The sequence below is a fragment of the Nycticebus coucang genome, chromosome 12 (assembly GCF_027406575.1).
Source record: "Nycticebus coucang isolate mNycCou1 chromosome 12, mNycCou1.pri, whole genome shotgun sequence".
Lineage (NCBI taxonomy): Eukaryota > Metazoa > Chordata > Mammalia > Primates > Lorisidae > Nycticebus > Nycticebus coucang.
The window spans coordinates 17,419,662-17,447,238 of record NC_069791.1 but is presented as its reverse complement, the minus strand read 5'-3'; the positions used below and the strand labels follow the sequence as shown (position 1 = coordinate 17,447,238).

At 45.2% G+C, this 27,577-nt stretch overlaps 1 protein-coding gene and 1 non-coding gene across 2 annotated transcripts; both read left to right on the top strand.

Annotated features, from left to right (window-relative positions):
- Positions 1 to 1,112: 1,112 nt before the first annotated feature.
- TEX49 (testis expressed 49) lies at positions 1,113 to 24,994 on the top strand. The gene is made up of 4 exons (XM_053555858.1): positions 1,113 to 1,244; positions 21,503 to 21,664; positions 24,283 to 24,427; positions 24,797 to 24,994. The coding sequence occupies exons 1-4, from the start codon at positions 1,136 to 1,138 to the stop codon at positions 24,843 to 24,845; spliced, it is 465 nt and encodes a 154-aa protein (XP_053411833.1). The 5' UTR covers positions 1,113 to 1,135; the 3' UTR covers positions 24,846 to 24,994.
- On the top strand, positions 23,299 to 23,401 carry LOC128562888 (U6 spliceosomal RNA). The gene has a single exon (XR_008373587.1). It is a non-coding gene; the product is annotated as a U6 spliceosomal RNA (small nuclear RNA).
- Positions 24,995 to 27,577: the final 2,583 nt, after the last annotated feature.

Here is a 27,577-nt window from a genome sequence, read left to right as displayed (position 1 = left end):
TAAAGGGTTGCAGCATTAGGAAGGTTGACACAGGGGTCCTCAAACTTTTTAAACAGGGGGCCAGTTCACTGTCCCTCAGATTGTTGGAGGGCCGGACTATAGTTTAAAAAAAAAACTATGAACAAATTCCTATGCACACTGCACATATCTTATTTTGAAGTAAAAAAAGAAAATGGAAACAAAGACAATCACACTGCCTCAGGTGGCCCGTGGGCCACAGTTTGAGGAGCCCTGGTTGAGAAGCACTGCATTATATTGTTTCTTGTCCTTTTGGCTAAGATCATGTGTAGTATTAAGGTTCCATTATAAACTGAACACTGTGCTAAGGAAATTTGCATATATTATCTCATTTAATTCTCATAACTATGAGATAGATACAATCATTGCCTTTTTTTAAATTTATTTTTATTTTATTTTATTTTTTTCAGTTTTAGCCAGGGCTAGGCTTGAACCCACCACTCTTGGTATATGGGGCCAGTGCCCTACTCCTTGAGCCACAGGCACCGCCCAATCATTGCCATTTTTTAAAAATAAACAATTAAAAACTGAGGTTTAGGGCAGTGCCTGTGGCTCAGTGGGCCTGGCGCTGGCCCCATATACCGAGGATGGTAGGTTCAAACCCGGGTCCAGCCAAACTGCAACAACAACAACAACAAAAAATAGCCGGGTTTTGTGGCAGGCGCCTTTAGTCCCAGCTACTCAGGAGGCTGAGGCAAGAGAATCGCCTAAGCCCAGGAGTTGAAGGTTGCTGTGAGCTGTGACGTCGCAGCACTCTACTGAGGGCAATAAAGTGAGACTCTGTTTTATTTAAAAAAAAAAAAAAAAAAAACCCTGAGGTTTAGTTAATCTGTTCAAACTCAGATACATACTGTGTGGCATAACTAAGATTTGAGCCCAGGTTAGTGTTGTTTTTACTCACTGCCTTCTGAAGTTTACAGTATAATACTGGATCAAGAAAAGAGGTACTAACAATCGGTGCCTGCATTCTCCTGAAGTAATTTAACCCTTTCCCACTCCAGCTCCACTGTGAACCCATAAATCCTATGGCTCATTAAGCAAAAGCAGCGTCAGTCAATGGTATTTATTCAGGGCATTACCATGGTTACCAAACACAAAGTCCAGTTCTTCAGCCTGAATGTTCCAGAAGAGGCCAGGGAAAGCTGAGATGGCCTTCTTCAACTTATATCTGTTGGGATATCAGAATTCTTTTCGGAGCAAGAAAAGGGACACAACTGAAGAAACAAGTAAGAGGAATATTGAATAGACTGTTATAAGGTCCACTTCTTAGGCACTTCCTAGCCATTAGTTTTCCATCATAATTGAAGGAAATTAAATGTAGGTAGGTGCTAAAGCAAAATTTATATGGGGTAGAGGAAGAGGTGACTGGGAAAGAATAAAAGCACAAAGTTACGATTGTGAAGGACAATCTTATGTAGGCCTCCATAGGACGCTCTCTGCATTGTCTAATTCCATCAAGGAAGTCCTGTTTGGGCCCGGTGCAGTGCCTCACACCTGTAATCCTAGCACTCTAAGAAGTGGGAGGATCCCTTGAGCTCAGGAGTTTGAGACAAGCCTGAGCTAGAGCAAGACCGTCTCTACTAAAAAAATAGAAAAATTAGCCAGGCATTGTGGCAGGCACCTATAGTCCCCACTACTCAGGAGGCTGAGGCAGGAAGATCTCTTGAAGCCAAGAGTTGGAGGTTGCAGTGAGTTATGATGACACCACTGCACTCTAGCTTAAGGCAACAGAATAAGACTGTCTTAAAAATAATAATAATATGGCTCGGTGTGTAGCACAGTGGTTACAGCGCCAGCCACATACATTGAGACTGGCAGGTTGGAACCCGGCCTGAGCCAGCTAAGCAATAATGACAACAGCAACAAAAAATAGTCTGGCATCATGGAGGGTGCCTGTAGTCCCAGCTACTTGGGAGGCTGAGGCAAGAGAATCACTTGAGCCCAGGAGTTTGAGGTGGTTGTGAGCTGTGACATCACAGCACTCTATCAAGGGCGACATAATGAGACTCTGTCTCAATAATAATAATAATAATAATAATAAAGAAGTTTCATTTTACTCTCGAGCTTCTAGGTAAGATTTGTACAAAGGGTCCCCAATGGACCCTAGAAACCCTTTAATACCCCTATAACAACCATCTCTTGCCCCACTGCAGCTGGGTCCCAGCATTATGCCATGAGGCTATTCTTGTAAGGAGCTCTTTTCTGCCTTCTCTCAGAAAAACATACCCTTCAAAAAACCTACAAATTTCATTTGTCCTAAGCCAAGAGAAAGTCTCTCCTGGGTGTTCCACTCCTACCGGCACCTACTAGATGGGACTCCCTCACAATAAAGAAACTGAGCAACCAGCCTGGGGTTTTCCTACTCAGTCAGCTACTTAAACACTGGTGAACAAGACTTGGTGCCAATCCTAAGAGACTTAGGTCTCAAATCTTTGCAGGCTAGGCAGAGAGGAAGACTTCACTTGCTAAGGAGGGTTTCCACTTGCTAATTTCTAAGTAAATCCTTATAGTCTAGAGTTCTTTATGGGATGATACATAGGGAACCATCCTGATGTCATCTGCTTATCCAATTCTTATTCTGGTGGCAGAGCATCAGAGGCAAGAGGCTTGGCCAAACTGGTGGCCGAGAATGTAAACTTAGAGGAAGGCTGGACATCAGATTTGCCACTCGTACTCCCCACTACCTTCCCCTCACCCCTAATTTTATACCTTCCAGTTACTCTGTCAAGATATGAACAGAGCATTTTGCTTGCTAATTTCTAGTTAATCCTTGGTTTTGTTGGCTCTGGCACTTAATAAAAAACAACCATTTACTATGCATTTTGTGCCAGGCACTATACTAAACATTCTGTGTTCTTAATTTCACTTAATACTCTAACATTTCTGTGAGGCAGATATTACTATTCCCTTTTTTTTTTTTTTTTTTTTTTGTAGAGACAGAGTCTCACTGTACCGCCCTCGGGTAGAGTGCCGTGGCGTCACACAGCTCACAGCAACCTCTAACTCTTGGGCTTACGCGATTCTCTTGCCTCAGCCTCCTGAGCAGCTGGGACTACAGGCGCCCGCCACATCGCCCAGCTATTTTTTTGTTGCAGTTTGGCCGGGGCTGGGTTTGAACCCGCCACCCTCGGCATATTGGGCTGGCACCCTACTCACTGAGCCACAGGCACCGCCCTTACTATTCCCTTTTAACCGGAAAAAAAAAAATTGAGGCTCAAAGACCCTATTTATTTACCCAGAGTCACAGCAATAGAGCCGTAATTTGATTTCAAATTGTCTAATATCACTGCCTATACTCTTAAACATCTTGTGATTTATGGGGACAAATGATGTCTGTCTCTTCCTGGGAGTAGGCTACTGTACAAAGGCTGATGTCAGCCTTTCTAGGGGAATCATATTAACCTGCAAAACCTGAGTTCAAATGTCAGGTGGACTTTCATATAGAATTCACTGTTCCCCAAGTAACAAGATTCTCAAGATTGGCAGGAGCCCACCACTGGAGCTAGTGGCCAAAATAGTTAACTTGAGAATTGCCATATGGAATATAAACCTTGTGTCCTGTTGCCATATCCCCTGGGCAACTTCATAAGAGAGTTATAATATCCTACAACTCCATAAAATGTTCTTCAAAGAGAAAGAGTAACAGGATGAGTTATTTCTGATCTCTCATCTCTCTCATTTTCTCCTTCTCTCTCTCACACATATATCAGAATCATAATTACGTAGTCCAACTGCTATATACGAATACCAAAACAATAGTTTGATTTGTTTCCAGGACTTAAAACTGAAACTTTGCTGAAGTTATTGGTGAAAATTCAATGTTAGGAGTTTGTCCAACCAATTCTTTTTTTTTTATTTTTATTTTTTGAGACAGGTTCTCAGTTGCCCTGGGTAGAGTGCTGTGGAGTCATGATAGCTCACAGCAACTTGAGCAATCCTTTTGCCTCAGTCTCCCAAGTAGCTGGGACTACAGGTGTGCACCACAACACCTGGCTAGTTTTTCTATTTGTAGTAGAGATGGGGAGGGGGATGGTGGTCTCACTCATGCTCAGGCTGGTCTCAAACTCCTGAGCTCAAGTAATCCACCTGCCTCAGCCTTCCAGAGTGGATTACAGGCATGAGCCACCATGCTCTGCCTAACCAATTCTTATTCATCCAAAAAAAAAAAAAATGGTAATTTCACTTCTACAACAAGAATTTAATGAAGTAACCATTTGACATGGCAACCAGTTACCAGTGCTCCCATCCTTCCAGGAGACATCTTGAACTAAATGTGAACCACCTGGTTCAGCACCCATAGCTCAGTGGTTAGGGCACAGCCACAAGCACTGGGGCTGGTGGGTTCAAACCTGGCCTAGACCTGATAAACAACAATGACAACAACAACAACAAAAATAGCCAAGCATTGTGTCAGGTGCCTGTAGTCCCAGCTACTAGGGAGGCAGAGGCAGGAGAATCACTTAAGCCCAAGAGTTTGAGGTTGCTGTGAGGCCACAGCACTCTACTGACGGCAACGTAGTGAGAAACTGACAATAAATAAATAAAATAGGCTCAGCACCTGTAGTTCAAGTGGCTAAGGTGCCAGCCACACATACTAGAGCTGGCGTGTTCAAATCCAACCTGGACCTGCCAAACAACAATGACAACTACAACCAAAAAATAGCCAGGCATTGTGGCGGGCACCTGTAGTCCCAGCTACTTGGGAGGCTAAGCCAAGAGAATTGCTTAAGCCCAGTAGTTGGAGGTTGCTCTGAGCTGTGAAACTACGGCACTCTACCCAGGCTGACAGCTTGAGGCTCTGTCTCAAAAAATAAAAAAATAAAAATAAATGAATGAATAAAGGTGAGCCACATCCCAGAGTCAGGTGGGTGACCCACCTGACTCTGGGATGTGGCTCACCTAAAATTAACACCCCTAAACTGACAACCAACTATAGATCCCGGATATAAACCTGCTGCTAGGCATCAAGCTACCAGGTTTGGATCGATTAATGAGAACTATATGATGAAAGTTGAATGTAGAATTACAGTAGCATATCTCTTATTATAAACTACTAGTTGGCCAATTAATTTTTTTTTTTGAGACAGAGCCTCAAGCTGTCACCTTGGGTAGAGTGCTGTGGCATCACAACTCACAGCAACCTCCAACTCTTGGGCTCAAGCGATTCTCCTGCCTCCGCCACCCAAGTAGCTGGGACTATACGCGCCAGCCACAACGCCCAGCCATTTTTTGGTTGCAGCCATCATTGTTGTTTGGTGGGCCTGGGCTGGATTTGAACCCGCCAGCTCAGGTGTATGTGGCTGGCGCCTTAGCTGCTTGAGCCACGGGCGCTGAGCCAGCCAATTAATTTTTTTAAAAAAGTTAAATTTTGGCCAGGGCCACACCTGTAATCCCAACACTCTGGGAGGCCGAGCCAGGTGGATTGCTTGAGCTCAGGAGTTCAAAAGCAGTCTGAGCAAGAGCAAGACCCTTGTCTCTAAAAATATCTGGGTGTAGGGCAGTGCCTGTGGCTCAGTGGGTAGGGCGCCGGCCCCATATACTGAGGGTGGCAGGTTCGAACCCGGCCCCGGCCCCAGCCCCAGCCAAACTGCAACAAAAAGTAGCTGGGCATTGTGGCAGGCATCCATAGTCCCAGCAGCTACTTGGAACGCTGAGGCAAGAGAATCACCTAAGCCCAGGAATTGGAGGTTGCTGTGAGCTGTGATGCCACAGCAGTATACTGAGGGTGATAAAGTGAGACTGTCTCTTAAAAAAAGAAAAAATCTGGGAGTAGTGGCAGATGCCTATAGTTCCAGATGCCAACGAGGCTGAGGCATGGTGGCATGTGCCTGTAATCCTGCCTATTGGGGAGGTTGAGGTGGGAGAATTGCTTGACCCCAAGAGTTAAAGGCTGTAGTGAGCTATGATGGCACTGCTGAGCTAAGGCTGGGCAACAGGGCAAGACCCTGTCTCTGAAAATAAATAAATAAAGGAAAAATTCCAAAAGTCAACAATTCTTCAGTTTTAAAAGGGTGCTATTCTGAGTAGAGTGATGAAATCTGGAGCTATCTCACTTAGGAATGGAATCATCCCTGTGTCCAGAATATCCACACTACCCACACTATCCACCTACTATGTATTGGAAAAAACATAGTGTATATAGGGTTTGGTACTATCCTCAGTTTCAAACATCCACTGGGGGCTTGCAAGGCATCCCCTCAAATAAGGGATTGGGGGAAACTGTATGTATAATTGTAGATTGATTCATTCACCATTTTTGTAATATAGTGTTAAAGAAATTATTTTTCTTTGAAAACGTGTCCATTGGTGAGTGTCTTGCCCCTTTTATTTTTTTGTTTACCAGGCCCTAGACAGGTTTGGACCTGCCACCCCCGGTGCATGGAGATGGCACTCTAACCATCGAACTATAGGCACCCATCCTGTCTTGCTCTTTTCACCTTCAATTTGTCATCTACAACCCCTAGCATGGTTTATTTAAAGTAGCATCACATTTGTAAAAGTATCTTTTTTTTATTTAAAAAAAAATTTTTTTTTAATTTCAGCTTGCTTGTTCATTCTTCTTCGTTTGAAGTACTCTTTTTTTCTGTTAATTTTCTTTCTTCTTTTTTTTTAAAAAATGTTCTTCCTCTGGCGATTCGATTCTCTGTCCCGTCACCTCCCCAGTAGCTGGGATTATAGACGCCCACCACAACATCTGGCTGTTTTCGATGTTAGTAGAGACGGGGTCTTACTCTGGCTCACTGCTGCTCATACTGGTATCGAACCTCTGAGCTCAGGCAATCCACCCGCCTTGGCCTCCCACAGCACTGGGACTATAGGTGTGAACCACCACGCCCAGCCAAAATTATCTTATTTTTTAACATTTTTTTTTTTTTGTAGAGACAGTCTCACTGTACCGCCCTTGGTAGAGTGCCGTGGCGTTACACAGCTCACAGCAACCTCTAACTCTTGGGTTTACGCGATTCTCTTGCCTCAGCCTTCTGAGTAGCTGGGACTACAGGCGCCCGCCACAACGCCCGGCTATTTTTTTGTTGCAGTTTGGCCGGGTCTGGGTTTGAACCCGCCACCCTCGGCATATGGGGCCGGCGCCCTACTCCCTGAGCCACAGGCGCCGCCCATCTTATTTTTTAAAGATTTTTAAATTCTCCCCAAATCTATTATAGTTATCTTCCCTATATCTAATACAACAGATATATTTAAAAGTTTTTAAAATTATTTTCCAAAGTAATATCACATACCAAATAGAGCTAAAAGGTTCTATTTTTTTTTGTATTTTTGCACTTTTATTTATTTATTTATTTTGCCAGGGCTGGGTTCGAACTCACCACCTCTGGCATATGGGGCTAGCGCCCCACTACTTTGAGCCACAGGCGCCACCCTTTTTTTTTTGGAGACAGAGTCCCACTCTGTCACCCTGGTTAGAGTGCTATGGCGTCATAGCTTACAGCAACTTCAAACTCTTGGGCTCAAGCAATTCTCTTGCCTCAGCCTCCCAAGTAGCTGGGACTATAGGCATCTGCCACAATGCCTGGCTATTTTTTTTTTTTTTTTTGTAGAGACAGAGTCTCACTTTATGGCCCTCGGTAGAGTGCCGTGGCCTCACACAGCTCACAGCAACCTCCAACTCCTGGGCTTAAGCGATTCTCTTGCCTCAGCCTCCCGAGTAGGTGGGACTACAGGCGCCCACCACAACGCCCGGCTATTTTTTGGTTGCACTTTGGCCAGGGCCGGGTTTGAACCCGCCACCCTCGGTATATGGGGCTGGCACCTTACCGACTGAGCCACAGGCGCCGCCCATGCCTGGCTATTTTTAAAGATGGGGTCTCGCTCTTATTCAAGCTGGTCTCAAACTTCTGACCTTAGGAAATCCGCCCGCCTCGGCCTCCCAAAGTCGTAGGATTACAGGTGTGAGCCACTACACCCAGCCTCTAAAAGGCTCTTGTTGAAAAATGAGGCCAGGCGAAGTGGCACATGCCTGTAAATCTAGCACTCTGGGAGGCCAAGGCAGGAGATTGCTTGCGCTCGGGCATTTGAGACCTCCCGGCTATTTTTTTGTTGTTGTAATTGTCATTTTTGTTTAGTAGGCCCGGGCCAGGTTCAAACACGCCAGCCCCCGTGTATGTGGCCAGCGCCCTAACCACTGAGCTACAGGTGCCAAGCTGGTCAGTTGCTTTTCAACGAGAGTTACAAGACAATTACATGAGAAAAAACTTATCTTTTCAAAAACTGGTACCGGAGGCTGGGCATGGTGGCTTACACCTATAATCCTAGCACTTGAGAAGGCCAAGGCAGGAAGATCACTTGAACCCTGGAGTTGGAGGTTGCAGTGAGCTATGATGATGCCACTGTACTCTAGCCTGTGCAACAGAGCAAGGCTCTGTCTCAAAAAAAATAATAATGCTGAAAACCCAACTGAATATTCACACATAAAAGAATGTAATTGGACGTCTACTTCACACCATATATAAAAATTAACTTAAAATGGACCATAGACATAAAAGTGAAACTAAAACTTTAAAACTCTTAGGAAAAAAATAGGAATATGCTGGAAAAACTGAATAAATATATGCTGAAGAATGAAACCAGACCCCTATCTCTTGCTATACACAAAAATCAAATCAAAATGAATTAAAGACATGAATCTAGGACCTGAAACTATGAAACTACTAGAAGTAAACATTGGGAAATGTATCAGGACATTGATCTGGGCAAAGTTTTTTTGTGCATAAGGCTTCAAATTCATAGGCAATCAAAGCAAAAATAGACAGTTGGGATTACAACATACTAAAAAGCTTCTGCCCAGCAAAGGAAACAGTTCACAAAGTGAAGAGACAACCCACAGGCTCGGTGCAGGTGGCTCAAGCATCTAAGCTTAGTGCCAGCCACATACACGGGAGCTGGCAGATTTGAATCCAGCCTAGGCCTGCCAAACAACAATGACAGCTGCAACCAAAAAATAGCCGGGCATTGTGGCGGGTGCCTGTAGTCCCAGCTACTTGGGAGGCGGAGGCAGGAAGAATCACTTGAGCCCAGGAGTTGGAGGTTGCTGTGAGCTGTGATGCTACAGCACTCTACCCAAGGCGACAGCTTGAGGCTCTGTCCCCCCAAAAAAGAGGGTGGCACCTGTGCCTCAAAGGAGTAAGGTGCTGGCCCCATATGCCAGAGGTGGTGGGTTCAAACCCAGCCCCAGCCAAAAACTGCAACAACAACAAAAAAGAGAGACAACCCACAAAGTGAGGGAAAATATTTGTAAACTATCCATTTAACAAGGGATTAATAACCAGAACATATAAGGAGCTCAAACAACTGAATAGTAAAATAATAATGATAATGATAATTGAAAATGAGCAAAAGCTCTGAACTAACATTTCTTTTTTTTTTTTTTTTTTTTTAATTTGGCCGGGGCTGGGTTTGAACCCGCCACCTCCGGCATATGGGACCGGCGCCCTACCCACTGAGCCACAGGCGCCGCCCATGAACTAACATTTCTTAAATAGCCAAGAGGTACATAGAAAAAAAAATCTCAACATTACTATTAATATCAAAGAAATGCAAATCAAAACACAATGCAATACAGCTAAAAGGCTTGTATCAAAAAGATAGGCCGGGCGTGGTGGCTCACGCCTGTAATCATAGCACTCTCTGAGGCCAAGGTGGTGGATTGCCTGAGTTCAGGAGTTTAAGACCAGCCTGACCAAGAGCAAGACCTTGTCTCTAAAGATAGCTGGGCGTTGTGGTGGCGCCTGTAGTCCCAGCTACTCAGGAGGCTGAGGCAAGAGAATCGCTTGTGCCCAGGAGTTTGAGGTTGCTTTGAGCTATGATGCCATGGTACTCTACCAAGGGCAACATAGTGAGACTCTGTCTCAAAAACAAAAACAAAAAACAGGCTATAACAGATGCCGTGAGAATATGGAGAAAGGGAAACACTTGTACTCTGGTGGCAATGTAATTTAGTACAGCCATCATAAATAACAGTGTAGACGTCCCTCAAAAAACTAAAAGTAGAAATACCATATGACCCAGCAATTCCACTACTGGTTATATAGCCAAAAGAAAGGAAATCAGTATATAAAAGAAATTTCTGCATTCTTATGTTTATTGCAGCACTATTCACAATAACCCAAATATGGACTCTTTACCCTTAGTGAGTAAAGCCAAACAATCTTGAAGGACTCTCATTTGTAATCCACACTTGTCTCCAGAATAATTCCTGCTCCCATTTTCTTTCTGGTTGATTTCTTCTTGTTAACACATTCACTCAAATGGCTTGACTTTTTTTTCTGCCCCCCTGCTCTAGCATTTCAGCCTGTTTGCCATGCTTAAATCAGCCATATTATTGCCTGGTCCCTCAGCTAAGCCTTTAATAACAACTATAAAAATGAACCAGTTCAGGGTGGCGCCTGTGGCTCAAGGAGTAGGGCGCTGGCCCCATAAGTTGGAGGCGGCAGGTTCAAACCTCGCCCTGGCTAAAAAAAAAAAAAAAAAAAAATGGGGCAACGCCTGTGGCTCAGTCCGTAAGGCGCCGGCCCCATATACCGAGGGTGGCGGGTTCAAACCCGGCCCCGGCCAAACTGCAACCAAAAAATAGCCGGGCGTTGGCGGGCGCCTGTAGTCCCAGCTACTGGGGAGGCTGAGGCAAGAGAATCGCTTAAGCCCAGGAGTTGGAGGTTGCTGTGAGCTGTGTGAGGCCACGGCACTCTACCAAGGGCCATAAAGTGAGACTCTGTCTCTACAAAAAAAAAAAAAAAAAGAACCAGTTCATATTCACACTTTTCATTCTTGACATTCATACTATCATGACATTTTTAAGTCATTCACAATCTTTCTTTGAAGAATACTTTTTTTTTTACTTCTAGTAGGTGTGAGTGTATTAACATTCAGCTAAAAAGGCTCACTTAATCTTTCCTTATTATAGTCATAATGAAAACTCACAGAGGTGAGTCAACACATGTATTCAAACATTCTGCCGCCTTCCTTTCTTTTCCTCCTGATAAAAGAACCAAAATAGAAAACCCAAAGAGGAAAATGGGTGTGGAGTCTATCCTTGATTTTAGAAACTCAGTTTTCTCAGGTACCCAAAGTTATTCAGATTTAAAGGGCTAACTCACTAAGCAAATCAACAGTGCCTCAGTTTCCTCATTTGTAAATGGAGACAATAATTCTGCTTATAGATCTGGTATAGAGATTAAATTAAATAATGTATGTAATGCACCTAAGACCTAGCACATAAAACTGTACAACAGATGATGGAGGAAAAGTTAAAAACTGTATGTAAGTCAACTGTTTACATATGGAAAGTATGCCTTTCTCATGATTGGAATATCTCAAGACATACTTGCCAAGTTAAGAAACCTGAAAAGCAATATATATTTTTTCTAAACTTCTTTTCTATTATTTTATTTATTTATTTATTTATTTATTTATTTATTTACTTATTTATTTTGAGACAGAGTCCCACTCTGTCGCCCTTGGTAGAATGCTGTAGCATTACAGCTCACAGCAACCTCAAACTCTTGAGCTTAAGCAATTCTTTTGCCTCAGCCTCCCAAGTAGCTGGGACCTGCCCGCCACAACGCCCGGCTATTTTTGTTGCAGTTGCCACTGCTGTTTTAGCTGGCTGGGGCCAGGTTCGAACCCGCCACTCTTGGTATATGGGGCCAGTGCCCTACCCACTGAGCCACAGGCGCTGCCCTTTTCTATTCTTTTAGATTGTTTTTGTTTTTGTTTTTTTTTGAGACAGAGTTTCATTCTGCCACCCTGGGTAGCACCATGGCACCAGCTCATGGCAACCTCAAACTCTTGGGCTTAGGCAATCCTCTTGCCTCAGCCTTCCAAGTAGCTAGGACTTTAGGTGCCTGCCACAAGGACCAGCTAATTTTTCTATATTTAGTAGGCTAGTTTTTCTATTTTTAGGAGAAAAAGAGTATCACTTTTGCTCAGGCTGGTCTTGAACTCCTGAACTCCGGCAATTCACACCCCCCACATCCCTCTGGGCTTCCAGAGTGGTAGGGTTACAGGCATGAGCCACTGGACCTGCTACAGTATTTTTTTAAATTTCACATTAATATGAGGGTATAGACGATTAAGGTTACATTGTTTGCATTGGTTAGGTAGCGTCCAAGTTGTAATTATGCCCCCCACCCAGGAGGTATGCCATATACTCTTACATTGTGCCTATTATGTAAGAGCACACCAATCCCCTTCTCCCCCCCCCCACCTTTGAGTTTAATTGTGTTTTTCTCTTGTGTGGGTGTGTAGTTGTTTGTCTACTGGTCTCATATTAGTATTGAGTACATTGGATATTTGCTTTTCCATTCTTGTGATAATTTACTAAATAGAAAGTTCTTCAACTCCAAGTTAATACAAAGTGTAAAGTCTCCATCTTTTTATAGCTGAATAGTATTTCAGGGTGTGCGTCTACCACAGTTTATTAATCCATTCATGGTTGATGGGCACTTGGGGTGATTGTACATCTTGGCAATTGTGAATTAAGCTGCAATAAACCTTCTAGTGCATATGGCCTATGGTAAAATGTTTTTTTCTTCTGGATAGATACCTAATAATGGGATTGTGGGACCAAATGGAAGGTCTACTTTTAGCTCTTTGCAGATTCTCTATGCTTCTTTCCAAAGAGGCTGTGTTAGTTTGCAATCTCACCATCATCTGCAGCTTTGGGACTCTGTGATATGGTCTACTCTCAATGGAGTTAGGTGATATCTCAAGATTTTTTTTTTTTTTTTTTTATTGTTGGGGATTCATTGAGGGTACAATAAGCCAGGTTACACTGATTGCATTTGTTAGGTAAAGTCCCTCTTGCAATTCAAGATGGGTTTGATTTACATTTTTCTGATAATTAGGGACAATGAGCTTTTTTTTTTTTTTTTAATTTTTATTTATTTATTTATTTGTAGTTTTTTTTTTTTTTTTTTGTAGAGACAGAGTCTCACTTTATGGCCCTCGGTAGAGTGTCGTGGCCTCACACAGCTCACAGCAACCTCCAACTCCTGGGCTTAAGCGATTCTCTTGCCTCAGCCTCCCGAGCAGCTGGGACTACAGGCGCCCGCCACAACGCCCAGCTATTTTTTGGTTGCAGTTCAGCCGGGGCCAGGTTTGAACCCGCCACCCTCGGTATATGGGGCCGGCGCCTTACCGACTGAGCCACAGGAGCCGCCTGAGCTTTTTTTTTTTTTGACACAGAGTTTCACTATGTCGCCCTTGGTTAGGTAAAGTACTGTGGTGTCACAGCTCACAGCAACCTCAAACTCTTAGACACAAGCGATTCTCTTCCCTCAGCCTCCCAAGTAGCTGGGACTACAGGTACCCACCACAACATCCGGCTATTTTTTTGTTTGTTTTTGTTCAGCAGGCCTGGGCCAGCTTTGAATGCACCAGCCCTGGTGCATGTGGCTGGCGCCCTAACCATGGAGCTATGGACACCGAGCCACACTGAGCATTTTTCATGTGTTTCTTGGTCATTCGTCTGCCTTCCTCAAAGAAGGTTCTGTTCATATCTCTTGCCCAGTGATAAATGGGATTGTTTGCTCTTTTGTTTGTTTGTTTGTTTGTTAATTAACTTCAGTTCTCTGTAGATTCTGGTTATCAACCCTTTGTCAGATTTGTAACAAGCAAATATCTTTTCCAATTTTGAAGACTGTTTGCTTTAAGTGTTGTGTCCTTAGTAGTGCAGAAGCTCTTTAGCTTAGTTAAGTCTCATTTATTTATTTTTGTTGTTGTTGCCATTGCCAGTGGAGACCTTTCCTAAAATCTTTCCCTAGGCCGATAGCATCAAGAATTTTGGCCGGGCGCGGTGGCTCATGCCTGTAATCCCAGCACTGTGGGAGGTTGAGGAGGGAGAATCACTTAAGCTCAGGAGTTCGAGACTCACCTGAGCGACAGTGAGACCCCCGACTCATGAAAAAAATGGAAAAACCCAGCCGAGCGCCACGAGTGCCTGTAATCCCAGCGGCTTCCGGAGGCTGAGGCAGCGGGGTGCCCGTAGCCCGAGTCTGAGATTGCAGTGAGCTACTACGCCCACTGCACTCTGCTCAGGAGCATAGGGTGGGACCCTGTCTCAACAAAAAAAAAAAAAAAAAAAGAATTTTGGAAAGCAACATTGTTAATCCTGAAGTTATTCTAAACACTGTGAAATCCATAAAGAGAAAAATAAGTAACATTAATGAAAAGAAGAGAAAGGGGAAAAAAGGAAAAATATATTCTTTGAGGTGCAAAAGATACTGACTGGCTTCGAAGGATATTTCCCCTGGGCCCTGAAAGATCCTGGTCAAGTACGGCTGACAGAAGACCAGCCCTGAAGAGCAACCAGAACTCTCATGTCCACCAGTCAGGAGATTCCAGTCCCTTTCAGACTAATTCTTCCTGATTCTAATACAGGTTCCTCCTACAGCTTCAGCACACTTTCCAGAGTTTGTTCATCCTATGCCCTGGTCTCTTGAGTCCCTAAGCTTTCCCTTTTGTCCTTCCCCAGGGAGCACCATCCTTTCCTTTGCTAAATCTGTCTCAGCACCTGCTTTGAACCCTGCTCTTCTGTTCAGTCTTGGCTTCATACCTAGATACTTCTCTTGGTCTAGGAGTATCTTGGTCTCGATTTCAGACAAAATCCCTCTAATCTGGCCCTTTTCTGAGACAATTTTCTTGCCTTGTTATACAAAACCTTAGGTCAGGTTAGCTCTCACCATAACACAACACAAATCCAAGCACTTAGGACATTGCCTACTGATAGAAGTCTCAGAGGCAAATCAACTGGGGTGGAGGGCAGGGAGAGATTATGCTTACTTGTCTTGAGACAATAGAAACAAATGACCTCTCTCTGCCAGGCTCGCCAGCAACTGGCTCCAGACATGCTGACCTCCCAACTGTGTACAGGCTTCACTTCAGCTTCTGCTACCCTTACCGTTCCTCTTCCCAGAGGAATTCACTAATGAGTCCTCAGAGTCACCCTCTCTTCCAATTCCAAGCAAGTTGCATCAAAGAAAAGCTAAACCTCAAGTCTTTGATAAAAACTGAAATATATCACTCATGTTTTTATTTTCTGGGTCTTGTCAGAGGACACAATAGGTGGCTTTCCCAAACCTAGCTGGAATGTGCTCTGCTCAGTCTCCTAGGTCCCCTGGCGTCTGAATTGCCTCTTGGATTAATCACCTGTTAGGAGACACGCGGAGATGCCATTCCTAGTCTCCAGCAGAGGGCACTGTAGTTCTGACTTTTCAAACAGGAGCATGAACGGTACAATTCAGCCAAGAATGAGCAGTCCAAACCCTCTAAGCTCTTCTACATTTCCAAATGGATAGACCTACTGAAGGTGCAGACCTACTGAAGTTGTAGAAATGTTTTTATTTTTATCTTTTGGGATAGAGTCTCCCTCTGTCACCCCCGGTAGAGTGCCGTGGCGTCTTAGCTCACAGCAACCTCAAACTCTTGGTCTCAAGCAATCCTCTTGCCTAGCTTCCCAAGTAGCTGAGATTACAGGTGTGCACCATATGCCTGGCTAGTTTTTTCTATTTTTAATAGAGACAGAGTCTCACCCTTGCTCATGCTAGTCTTGAACTCCCAAACTCAGGTAATCCACCTGCCTTGGCCTCCCAGAGTGCTGGGATTACAGGCGTCAGCCACTGCCCAATCTAGACATGTGTTTTGGAAACAATCTATACATCTCGTAACTACAACATACCACCATCTGCTACCCACAGGAAAGGGGAGGGGAAAGGCTCTCATGCTCTTCACAGCTACACTCTGTCGAAGCCTAGGTAGTAGGGCCACCTCCAAGCTGGGTGACTATGTCTGTACTGCAGCAGACAGGCCACTTTTTTCACAGGGGTCAGCCTTCCCACACTGGGACTGGTCTAATCCACTGGTAGAGTAACCCACCAAGTTCCATTCCTCTCTGCTCCCCCCAGAGCTGGCCACAGGGAACAATATTACCCATTTCAGTAGAGATCAGGGAAGCAGTTTTCTGCCTTTGCTTCAAAGCAAAGGATGCTCGGCACCTGTGGCTCAAGTGGCTAAGACGCCAGCCACTTACACCTGAGCTGGCGGGTTCGAATCCAGCCGGCCAAACAACAATGACAGCTGCGACCAAAAAATAGCCGGGCATTGTGGCAGGCACCTGTAGTCCCAGCTACTTGGGAGGTGGAAGCAAGGAAATCGCTTGAGCCCAGGAGTTGGAGGTTGCTGTGAGTTGTGATGCCACAGCACTCTACCCAGGGTGATAGCTTGAGGCTCTGTCTCAAAAAAAAAAAGCAAAGATGTCACATGACCCACCCAACTCAAGCCTGTTCCAGGTGAGCAGGTACCCTTAACAGGACTCCTATTGAGCTATAAACAGGGAAGCCCATCATGGGACTGGTTCTATCAGTCTATGTTTTCCCTTGGTCCTTGGTGTTTCCCGGAAGCCTACTAGGTTATTTTAACGGACAGTTTGGTATGATGGTTAAGAACATGGACTCCAAACTCTTGCCTCTACCACATGCTACTTATGTGACCTTGGGAAAATTACTAAACTTCCTGTGCTTCTGTTTCCCTTTCATTCCAACCTCATAGAGTTGTGCCAAGCATATTCACTCATAGTTGTTTTTATTGTTATCTCCAGAAAGTTCACAGTCACCACTTTACATCAGCAGCCTGCAGCTGGCCCTAAGTCCTGCTGTTGTCATGTGCTTCATCTCCTTCCCCTGAGTTCAGAATCCTGAAGAAGTACGCCACTTCTAGGAAGATATTTTTGGACATGGAGCCAAAGGAACTGTCTCCAATTGGAAAATGTGCTCTGAGCATTGGTCTTGTTCCCTGAGCTCATGCTTCTGTCCACCTCCTCCCAAAGCACTGACAATTTCTAAGTGCAAAATATCCCTCCAAACACACCTCAGTCATTTTCAGTATATCTTACTAGTCCAGCCAACTTCAAGGGATTAATGCCCAGCGTTTGATATGACCTAGACAAGAGTCATTTTTTACATACAACACAGTAACATTTTCTCTCAATCTGACCACGTTGGATTTCTAATCGGGTGGGTATTACTCTGCCTGCGGCAAAACCAACTCCTAGACAGCTGCAAGTAACGTGTGTTTGATATTATCAGCGTTGTGTTCCAAGAATCTGGAACCAAATACCCTATCCTAGATTTCTGGGAGCCACCAAGGAAGAACCACTATAAAAATGCTTCAACCTGGCTTGGCGCCTGTGGCTCAAATAACTAAAGGCGCCAGCCACATATACCTGAGCTGGCAGGTTCGAATCCAACCTGGGCCCACCAAACAACAATGATGGCTGCAACCAAAAATAGCCAGGTTTTGTGGCAGGTACCTGTAGTCCCAGCTACTTAGGAGGCTGAGGCAAGAGAATCGCTTGAGCCCAGGAGTTGGAGGTTGCTGTAAGCTGTGATGCCACGGCACTCTACCCAGGGTGACAGCTTGAGGTTCTGTCTCAAAAAAAAAAAAAAAAATAGCTTCAATCTGAAAACATGTGGCAAATCAGCCCCAGTTCCAACAAACAGAGGAAATGGGCAAAGGGGGGGATAACTAAGATCCTGTGACCACCTATGGGTCGTAGGGAAGCCCACAATACTGAAAAATCTGCACCATTAATTCGAATGGGTGGAAGACCCACCCATGTACTTTTTTTCTTTTTGAGACAGTCTCACCATGTCACCCTTGGTAGAGTGCTGTGCCGTCACAGCTCACAGCACTCTTGGGCTTAAGCAATTCTCTTGCCTCAGCCTCCTGAGTAGCTGGGACTACAGGCTCCCGCCACAATGCCTGGCTATTTTTGTTGTTGTTGTTGTAGTTGTCACTGTTGTTGAGCAGGCCAGGTCGGGTTCAAACTTGCCAGCCTTGGTGTATGTGGCCGGCACCCTGACCATTGAGTTATGGGTGCCAAGCCCCAGCCATGTACTTTTATACTACCCAAGATGCCCTTCGTTTTCCATTCAAAGCATCAAATGTGGTTTTATGGCAACCCCCAATTTATGGTCCAGTTCTAGAAGATATTTGGGGTACTTCATATCTGTTTACTAACAAAGACATACCAAGCATGGCATTAACTAGGTGGGTGAAGAACCTCTGTTGTACTACCTACCAACAAAATGACTGATTGGTCTACCTTGCTACTGTGGAGTTTGCTTATAAAGAGCTCGTTACTTCCCTTTACCTCCCACTGTAGCTATGGCATGACTCTTACCCACCCCTTCAAACACACTTTGGCAGTTTGGAGAAGGTATAGGTTACCAAGAATATCTCCAGATTGCCAAAAATGGACGCAAGGTGTGTGACAATTGGTGCTTGACTCAGGAGGAAGGAATCCAGGTGGGAGCAGTGTCCAGCCTGCCTCATGTACACAGTAACCATCCATATGGGAAGCAGGAAGCCTACTGTTTGCATACTTTGAGATAAAAGAGAACATCATCTGACTGTATCCTTAAGGAAAATCAGCTGAGGCTTCAGGACCAGATAAAGAGTTCACACTGTCAGCTGAGCTCAGACCAATAATTACTCTCACTTCAGGTCCTGCTGCCCACTAGAAATGTGCTCTTCTTCTTTCTCCTCTGTCTACATCTATTTGTTTGTTCATGGACATTCGGCCACCTCCACTTTGCCCAAAGTCAAACGACCAAGCTCAAATGATATTGCTTCTAGGAAATTTCTGTAACCTGTGACAAAGTACAAATTAGCCCCCTAGTTTAGTCCAGGCTTGCAAAAGTCTAAAAGCAACAAAGGCTTCAGTACAGCCACCTCTCCAAGTCCTCAATTGTATAAGGAGGTGTCATTATCACCAGGTGTTCTCTGGTGGTGACAGTATCTCAGACAAAAAATGTTAAAGATTTTGATTGGAGGGCAAAAGGGAGAGAGGAGGGACAGAGTAGAGCCAAGCCAGGAAAAAGGAGAAAAAGCAGAAGCTGGGGGGAACTCCAGAATGCAGGTAGCATCCCCACCCTCCACCAGATGAGTCAGCAATCTGCAACAATTTCCAGAGAGAATGGCAAGCTCTGATCCAGCTCCTGACAAGCATCAGTAATCAAAAAAGATAAAAATCCAAGGAATGGGACAGAGCTCCAGGACGAGGGCACAGAAGACATCAGAGGCAGAATGAGATTTCAGTCTGCAACCCAGACTGGCAGGAGGAGATAGGGAAAGAGGCCCCAAAGGGGCTGGGCGATGGGTGGGATGTCCAAGAGCCGACCTAGGCAGCTCTTTTTCTCTCACCTCTTCCCCAACTCATGCTTTCTGTATATTAAATTTTTCTCAAATTCATCCACTCTTGTTCAGGAGCCCGATAGGTAGGTTAAGCCTATTTAAGCAAAACTTGAAGGTATTTTTTAAAATACTGGGAAGCAGGCTGGTTGTGGTGGCTCATGCCTATAATCCTAGCACTCTGCGAGGCTGAGGTAGGTGGATCACCTGAGCTCAGGAGTTCAAGACCAGCCTGAGCAAGAATGAGATCTCATCCCTACTAAAAATAGAAAAACTAGCCAGGCGTTGTGGCAGGTGCCTGTAGTTCCAGCTATTGTGGAGGCTAGGGTAAGGGGATCGCTTGAGCACAAGAGTTTGAGGTTGCTGTGAGCTAGAAGGCCATGGCACTCTAACCAGGGCACAGAGTCTGTGCCCCACCTCAAAAAAATGGGGGGAAACACATAAAACTTGCAGAGGAATGGAAAACCAAACTTGGTGGACAGTAACCAGAAATGATCAACTACCTGCAATGCTATGGTGGCCACTGCTGCCACCAAGGACACTTGGCCCTGAATACTGCTGCCAGAAACAAGATGCAGCTTCACTGTTGCCACCTCCATCAGATTTTGTATGGCGTTGCAACCTCATCTTTGATTTCAGAATCTGGAGCAGATGTGTTGAGCCTAACCCTTTGTCCAGGCCCTTCCTATAAGAGAGGCTGGGTAAGTCTGGGTAAGTAAAGTCTGGTCTTTTCAGCCTCTGTAGTGAAATATAGGTTTTGCTTTATATGAGGTGATTCCCACACATAATTAATGCTAGGTAGCCACCACACTACCCTTCCTTTCAAGCCTCATCTCTGTCCCCCACTTTACCCACTCTCCATTTCCAAATCAAATAGATAAATCTCAGATGCTTTTTTTTTTTTGAGACAGGGTCTCACTCTGTCACCTGGGCTGGAATACTATGATTTTATCATAGCTCAGTGCAACATCAAGCTCCTGAGCTCAAGCAATCCTCCTGCCTTAGCTTCTTGAATAGCTAGAACTATAGGCACCTGCCACCACACCCAGCTAACTTTTCTATTTTTTTGTAGAGCTGGGACCTTACTCTTTCTCGGGCTGTTTTTTTTTTTTTTTTCCTATTCTCATTTTACAGATGAGATTTTTTTTTCTATTCTCTCAGGCTGGTCTTGAACTTCTGACCATAAGCAATCTTCCCACCTTAGCCTCCCAGAGTGCTAGGACTACAGGTGTAAGCCACCGTGCCCAGTCCTCTGATGCTTCTGTAATGCTTCTAACACACTTGCCATTCCGCTGCCTGAAATGCTGTTTCTGATTCTACTATGGTCATGAACTCTTTCTTAGCCTCCAAGACTTAGCTCAAACATAACTTCCCCTACTAGACCTTTTAAAGTTCTACAAATATGGGGGCAGCGCCTGTGGCTCAGTTGGTAAGGCACCGGCCCCATATACCGAGGGTGGCAGGTTCAAACCCGGCCCCGGCCAAACTGCAACCAAAAAATAGCTGGGCGTTGTGGCAGGCACCTGTAGTCCCAGCTACTTGGGAGGCTGAGTCAAGAGAATCGCCTAAGCCCAAGGATTTGGAGGTTGCTGTGAGCTGTGTGACGCCACAGCACTCTACCGAGGGCGATAAGGTGAGACTCTGTCTCTACAAAAAATAAAAAATAATAAAATAAAGTTCTACAAATATGCCAATCCCAAGAAAGGAGTGTCCACCCGAATAAAGGGCTTTTTTTGTTTGTTTTTTGAGACAGAGTGTCACTATGTAGCCCTCGGTAGAATGCTGCTGCCATCACAGCTCACAGCAACCTCAAACTCTTGAGCTTAAGCAATTCTCTTGCCTCAGCCTTCCAAGTAGCTGGAACTACAAGCGCTGATCACAAGGCCCGGATGTTTTTTTTGTTGTAGTTATCATTGTTGTTTGGCAGGCCCTGGGCCAGATTCGAACCCACCAGCCCAGGTATATGTGGCTGGCACCTTAGCCGCTGAGCTACAGGCACCAAGCCTGGGTAAAGGGCTTTTTTCACCTGCACTAACCCTAAATATCTGTCCAATATCCCAATTCCTGTGGAAGACCACTCGAAGCTTAGAAGTCAGGGAGAAGAAAGGGAATGCTGAGGGAGATCCCTCTTCTGTCAGAGGCATTGACTTTTGAGATTGTGAGAATCCGATGTGAGTGGCTAGGAGGACTCTCTGCCATGTACCTGGTTGGCATGGAGACCAGGGAACCACAGAATCAAAAAGGCATTTGTCAAGTACTCAGAATAAGTCTGCTCTCATTTCAGACCAGAAGGAACCAGTGAACAAGTCTACTCTCATTTCCGGCCAGAAGGAACCAGTGCTCACTCGGCTTCCCTCCATTTTCTCAGACTCTGGGAATTATTCCGTGCACCAGAATAGCCACAAAAGTTACCATGAAGCTGTACGGAAGGTGTTGTTAAAGACATGTAAGTATCTGGGATTGGAAATCATGCTAGGGAAAGAAAAGAAAAGAATGGCTGGGATGTGGTGTGGCATGGTCATAGGACAGGGGAGGAAAGAGCCAAATGGAAAGACCAAGAGAAGAAAAGGGGGAAAGTAGACTTGAATGGTGGGGTGAGCATGGTAAGATAAAAACTGAATGCTGTCACAGCCTGAGCAACATTGAGACCTTGTCTAGAAAACAAAAATTTGAGGGCAGTGCCTGTGGCTCAAAGGGGTAGGGCGCCAGCCCCATATGCTGGAGGTGGTGGGTTCAAACCCAGCCCTGGCCAAAAACTGCAAAAAAAAAAAAAAGGAAAATAAAAATTTGAATCAGACTTGGAAGGAGATAATCCAGGTTTGAGTCCAGTTCTGCCTCTTTTTAGATGTCTCACCTTGGATAAGTCACTTATCCTTTATTAACCAACTTCCTCATTCATTTGGGGTAAAGAGAAAGACAAAGAGAAGGTCTACTCTACTGCTCTTTCAGAATTATTGGGACGATCAAACCAAACATGGAACAATTTTGGAAAGTATTTTGTATGTTATGTATTATCCCTGTGAGGAGTGGCAGACCAAGCACCAGTTCTGGAATTTGAACTGAGTTTAAAGTGCAAACAAGTTTGCTTTTTTTTTTTTTTTTTTGAGACAGAGCCTCAAGCTGTCACCCTGGGTAGAAGGCCGTGGCATCACAGCTCAGAGCAGCCTCCAACTCCTGGGCTTAAGCAATTCTCTTGCCTCAGCCTCCCAAGTAGCTGGGACTACAGGCACCCAACACAATGCCCTGCTATTTTTAGGTTGCAGTTGTCATGGTCGTTTGGCAGGCCCAGGCTGGAATTGAACCCGCCAGCTCTGGTGTATGTAGCTGGTGCCTCAGCCACTTGAGTTACAGGCGCCGAGCCAAAATTGCAAACAAGTTGTATGACCTTGGGCAGGCTCCTTTAACCACTTAACCTCTCTTAAACATCTGGCAATGGGAATACTCTTTAGCAACTGTTGAGAAAGTAGGGGAGAAAATGTACATTTATAAACTCTGATACATGCAATGAATTGTAGGAATCTCCAGGGAATTATGCTATGTAAAGAAAGCCAACCCCCCACCCCAATCACTACTATATAATGCCATTTATGTAACATTCCTAAAATGACAAAATTATGGGAATGAAGAGCAGATAATTGATTACCAAAGGGGGTGTGTTTACCTATAAAATAGTGACTCCGTTGGGTGGTGATATAACTGTTCTTTTTTTTTTTTTTTTGCAGTTTTTGGCCGGGGCTGAGTTTGAACCGGCCACCTCTGGCATATGGGGCCAGCACCCTACTCCTTTGAGCCACAGGCGCTGCCCGTTATAACTGTTCTTTATCAATGTTAATATCAATAACCTGGTTACATAGTGTACTGTAGTTTGGTAAGATGTTACTATTGGAGGAACAGGTAAAGGATACACAGGTTTTCCTTGTATAAATTCTTATAACTGTATGTAAATCTATAATTATCTCAAAATTAAAGCTTAATTGAAAAAACTAAAATACTTTCCAAAATCAAAATAGCTAAATGCAAAAAGGGGGCATCTGAGTTATTTCTAATAGTAAAACTTTTTTACAAGCTTATTACTAATTAGTGCTCACTTCGTATATATACTAAAATTGGAATGATATAGAGAAGATTAGCATGGTCCCTGTACCAGGATGACATGCTAATTCGTGAAGCATTCTATATTTTTAGGGAGGAGGATTGGTGTGTTCTCACTTAACAGGTACAATGTAAGGGTATATGGCACACCTCCAGGGTGAAGGGCTTGACTACAACTTGGACTTTACTAACAAATGCAAATAATATAACCTAATTGTTTATACCCTCATATTAATCTGAAGTTTTTTTTAAATTGTGGAGCAACAAAAATAAAATAAAATAATCAAAGAAAAAACTTTATTACTAATTGGTAGGAAAACAACTAATTCAAAAATGTAATGTTTTTGATTGTAATGAGATTATAATTCTAAGTTTTAAAAGTATACAAATTTTATGCTGGTGAAATTACATTTACCCAAATAATAGTGAAAATATATTTTTCACTATAGTTAAGTAATAATATCAGTATTACTTCAAAATTTTAAAAACACTAACACGATAGACACTTGATTAATGACATCTATCAGCCATATGTAAATGTGCAGTGGTATCTTTTTTAAGTTTCAGAGAATAACCAGCAGTGAGCAAAGGCAGGCATTATTTCAAAGAGGAAAGGGAATGAGGACGATTAAGCCCAGAAAAAGAAAAATAATGAATCAGTGGACCCCATCGTACACATTTCCCAAGTGGGTTGACCACTTGTGTTTCCACCACCTTAGCATGTAAGGAAGGTTCTTTTGGAGACAGGCTCACTAGCAGCTGAAGAACCAAGACTGATTCATCTAACCATGAAGGGTGTGAGACGCTGGAATCCGGAAGTGAAGCAGGGTGTAGTGACCACATTCCCAGGACCTCTCAGCACGTGGTCAAACCTAGTTGCTGGGCTAGGCTTTTGCTGCCCTGAGGCAGAAAAGTGAGCAGTGAACTTGAAAGAATTCAATAACCCGCCCTTCTCCCCCACCCACCATTCAGTCCCCAATCAGGTCTTCAGAGTGCCCTTGACTGATGCTCAGAACTTCAGCTTCTGGCGGTCCCATGATCTAGGAGTATGTCCAGAGGAAAGCATGCCATGGATCCGGAGCCCACGACACTGTCTCATAAAAAGCCCAATGACCAGGTGAGATTGGGAGGGGTTAGGATGGGAACACCAAGGAAAGTCCTCCCTCTCCTCACCTCAATCCTCAGAGACTGTTTCATCTCTGCTGTTGGGGAATAGGAGCAAAAGGGGTCTTCCCAGAGAAAGTGACCCCAGAATCTGGGAAGCGGTGGCTTTCAAAGGAGTTAAAGATTTCTCCGTGTCTTTGTGTTTTGCCTTGTGAGGATGCTCCTTCTCCCTTAGTTGCCGCCTCCACACCCCTCCAGGCTACTGTCATTGGCAGTAGCTTTGCTTTCTCATCACTACCCCTGCCCTGAGTAGTCTTCATGGCTATTTTTTAAGGACCTCTCCCTCTCTAGTCTGGCCTGAGACCCTCTCTCTCCTTTCCAGGTTTATGGATCACTCTATTCTCAATGACAGAACTTTCAGTCTGTACTGAGGAGGATACGGTTGTAGATGGACTAGGAGAACTACGGAAGGAGCGCAGAGAAGGGACGTGGGGAGGTGTGCTCGATCAGGGGGATGACTAATGGGAGGAGGGCTTAAGGAGGCAAAATAAACAGACTGGACTAGAAGTCTCTTGTGTGCACTGGGTAGGGGCCAGGGGTGGGTATTCCAATGCCCAGATTCCTGTGGAAACAGCTGTGTGAGAGATTCCTGAAGGAGCCAGACTTTGGTGTGAGAGGCACTGGAGAGGCAACAGCAAGCAGTCCTGACCTCATGCAGAGCCAGAGGTCAAGGTAACAAATTTGGGAAGACTCTGGTCCTGGTGATACTGAAAAGCCTAGAGTAGTCACTCTCTCTAAAGATACTGCACTTCACCTTGGCAGGAAGAAAGCCACACAAAGCCCTGTGACCAGAGAAAAGGTCCACAGAGCCCTGGAGCAAGAGTTACCTCCTGTACCAGATTCTGACACCATACAGGGCCCAGAACAGCTGCAGAGAACAGAATTTTACAAAGAGTTTGATTTTATTGGTATTTAAATATATTAAATATTTCACTGAAATACATGGTACACCATCCTCTCCCCACCCCCACAGTGGTTACATTATAAAACCAAAGCCCTTGGCCTCCCGTCCTGACTCCTCCACCAACTGGTGAGGAAAGGGGCAATGGTAGCCAGGAAAAGGGCATGGCTGGCACTGTGGTATGGGGAGTCAGGGTGTGGACAGCCCCCCACCTGGCAAGAAGCAGAGACAAATCACCCACAGCTGAGATCTCCTCACTTCAGTCTACTTACCCCCTACCCCATGGCACCATCAGTCCCTGCCTCTTTGGGAGTATGGCCAGGACAGGGGTGTGGACTTTCTGTCTGGACCAACTAGTCTTTTCCCCTTTCTGCCTTGGCTAATGAAGTGCCTGGTGGCCCTTTTGGCTGATGCATGAAGAACCCCCAAGGCAGAAAGTACTGAGCCAGAAACCAGGCCTCTGCAGGGAGTTGGCATCAGAGGGGATGTGGAAAGGCACGCACACTGTCCATCCCTTCCACTCCCCAAAGCCAGTGACTTGGGGACTCTCTCTCTCTTCGACTTCTCTAGTCACTTCCAAGACAAAGTGATCTTCAAGCAAAATTGAGGCTAGTGCCTTTGGCTTAAATAGGTACAGACAGAGAAACCAAGGCACCAACTAATTCAGGCCGGAGTCAAGGAGGTCGCAGGGAAAGGGGTAAAAAGAAGGCAAGGATGGGATGGGAATCTAGAATTCAACTTTCTAACCCTTCTCCCAGCCCATGGATGTTTCACAGGGGTTGGGGAGCCAGGAATATGCTAGACTCAGGCTGAAAGCTGGGGAAAGCCAAGTTTAAGGTTTTCCTGTCCATCCCCTAGTACCAATATCTGGGTCCTCAGAGGGATCCAACATTATCTCAATCCTAAAGCATATCACGTCCCAGGACACTATCTGGGGGACCCAGGAAATTCCCGAGACTCTGCCCACCAAACCCCATACATATAGTTCAAGTGCATGGAGCACTGAGGCTCAAGCAGGTGCTTGAGTCCCTGCCATAAGCAAGGAGATAGTTGTGCGGCACACGTGACACCCAAACGGCACTTTGGGATTTGGCACAAAAAGGGCTCCTTTCCCCAGCCATCCTCCTTTTGCTACCATACTCCATCCCACTTCTGTGCTACCTGGGCATCTCTCTGCATCCCTTGAAATAGGAAACCCTGCCTTATTCCCAGAAGAAAGAGGCCCACAGGAGAGAGGCGACCTCGGGTGGAGAGCTGAGGAGCAGGAACACGAGGACACACACAGACCTGAAAACAGATATGCACACAAAGACCAACATGCACACAGAGGAACACACACACAGGCCCTCCCCAGTGCTAGAGACTTGGAAGGATGGGTTTGGGATCAGGGTCATCTTCTTCCACGCCCTGACCCTTTTCTATTTGGCAACAGAAGGGGTAGAGATGCTCCACACCCCTTGCCAACAGATAGCAAGAGAGTGCTGAGGCAGAGAGACCTGAGCCTGACCCCTAGAGGGTCCTCAGATCAGTGTCTGGCACCACCCCTGCCCTGGCCGGCCTGCTCCTTGGCACCTGTAGGTGAACTTCCAGTTCCTGATCTTCTGACATCCCCACACACATGCGTGCTTTCTGCTGAGCATTTTCACAGTACCAATAAGGTCAGACACCCCATTCCCTGGAGCGTGCAGGAACTGGGGCTAAATCTGAGCTTTCAGGAGTCCCTTTGTTCCCCTTTGGGGACAGATCATGGGACTAGGATTTGGCAAATGGAAACATTCTCCTGAAATATGGGCAGAACTGGGTCCCCAAAGCATTTCCCTCCTCTGCCTTGCGCCTAGGAGAAGGACCTGGCTGGGACAGGAAGGTGCCCAGGACCAGTGCTGGGGACACAGGCATAGCAAAGGCAAGCATGGAATAGGCACTCCTCATGCCTGCCCCCAAGTCTTTGTACAAAATATTCCCAGGAAAAAGAGGGAGAGGAAGGGCCTAGCCCTGAACCTGTTGCCTAGATAGGCAGGAAAAGGCAGGCATGGCAAGCTGCCATTTTAATCTCTCAGGCAGGAGGGCTCCCCTGCCTTTGCTGCTACTGCCTCCCGTTCCCAAAAGCTGGAGAGGGAACAGCCCTACCCCAATTAAAAAAATTGCATAATCCTCTTGGTAGCCCCTCATTCACCAGTCTGAGGGCAGACAAGCATGGTCCAA

Coding starts and splice junctions, on each gene's coding strand:
- TEX49 (XM_053555858.1), top strand. CDS start 1,136: ATGTTCCAGAAGAGGCCAGGGAAAGCTGAGATGGCCTTCTTCAACTTA. Junction 1,245..21,502: donor GGACACAACTGAAGAAACAA/GTAAGAGGAATA, acceptor CTCTCATTTCAG/ACCAGAAGGAACCAGTGAAC. Junction 21,665..24,282: donor GAAGGTGTTGTTAAAGACAT/GTAAGTATCTGG, acceptor CCCACCATTCAG/TCCCCAATCAGGTCTTCAGA.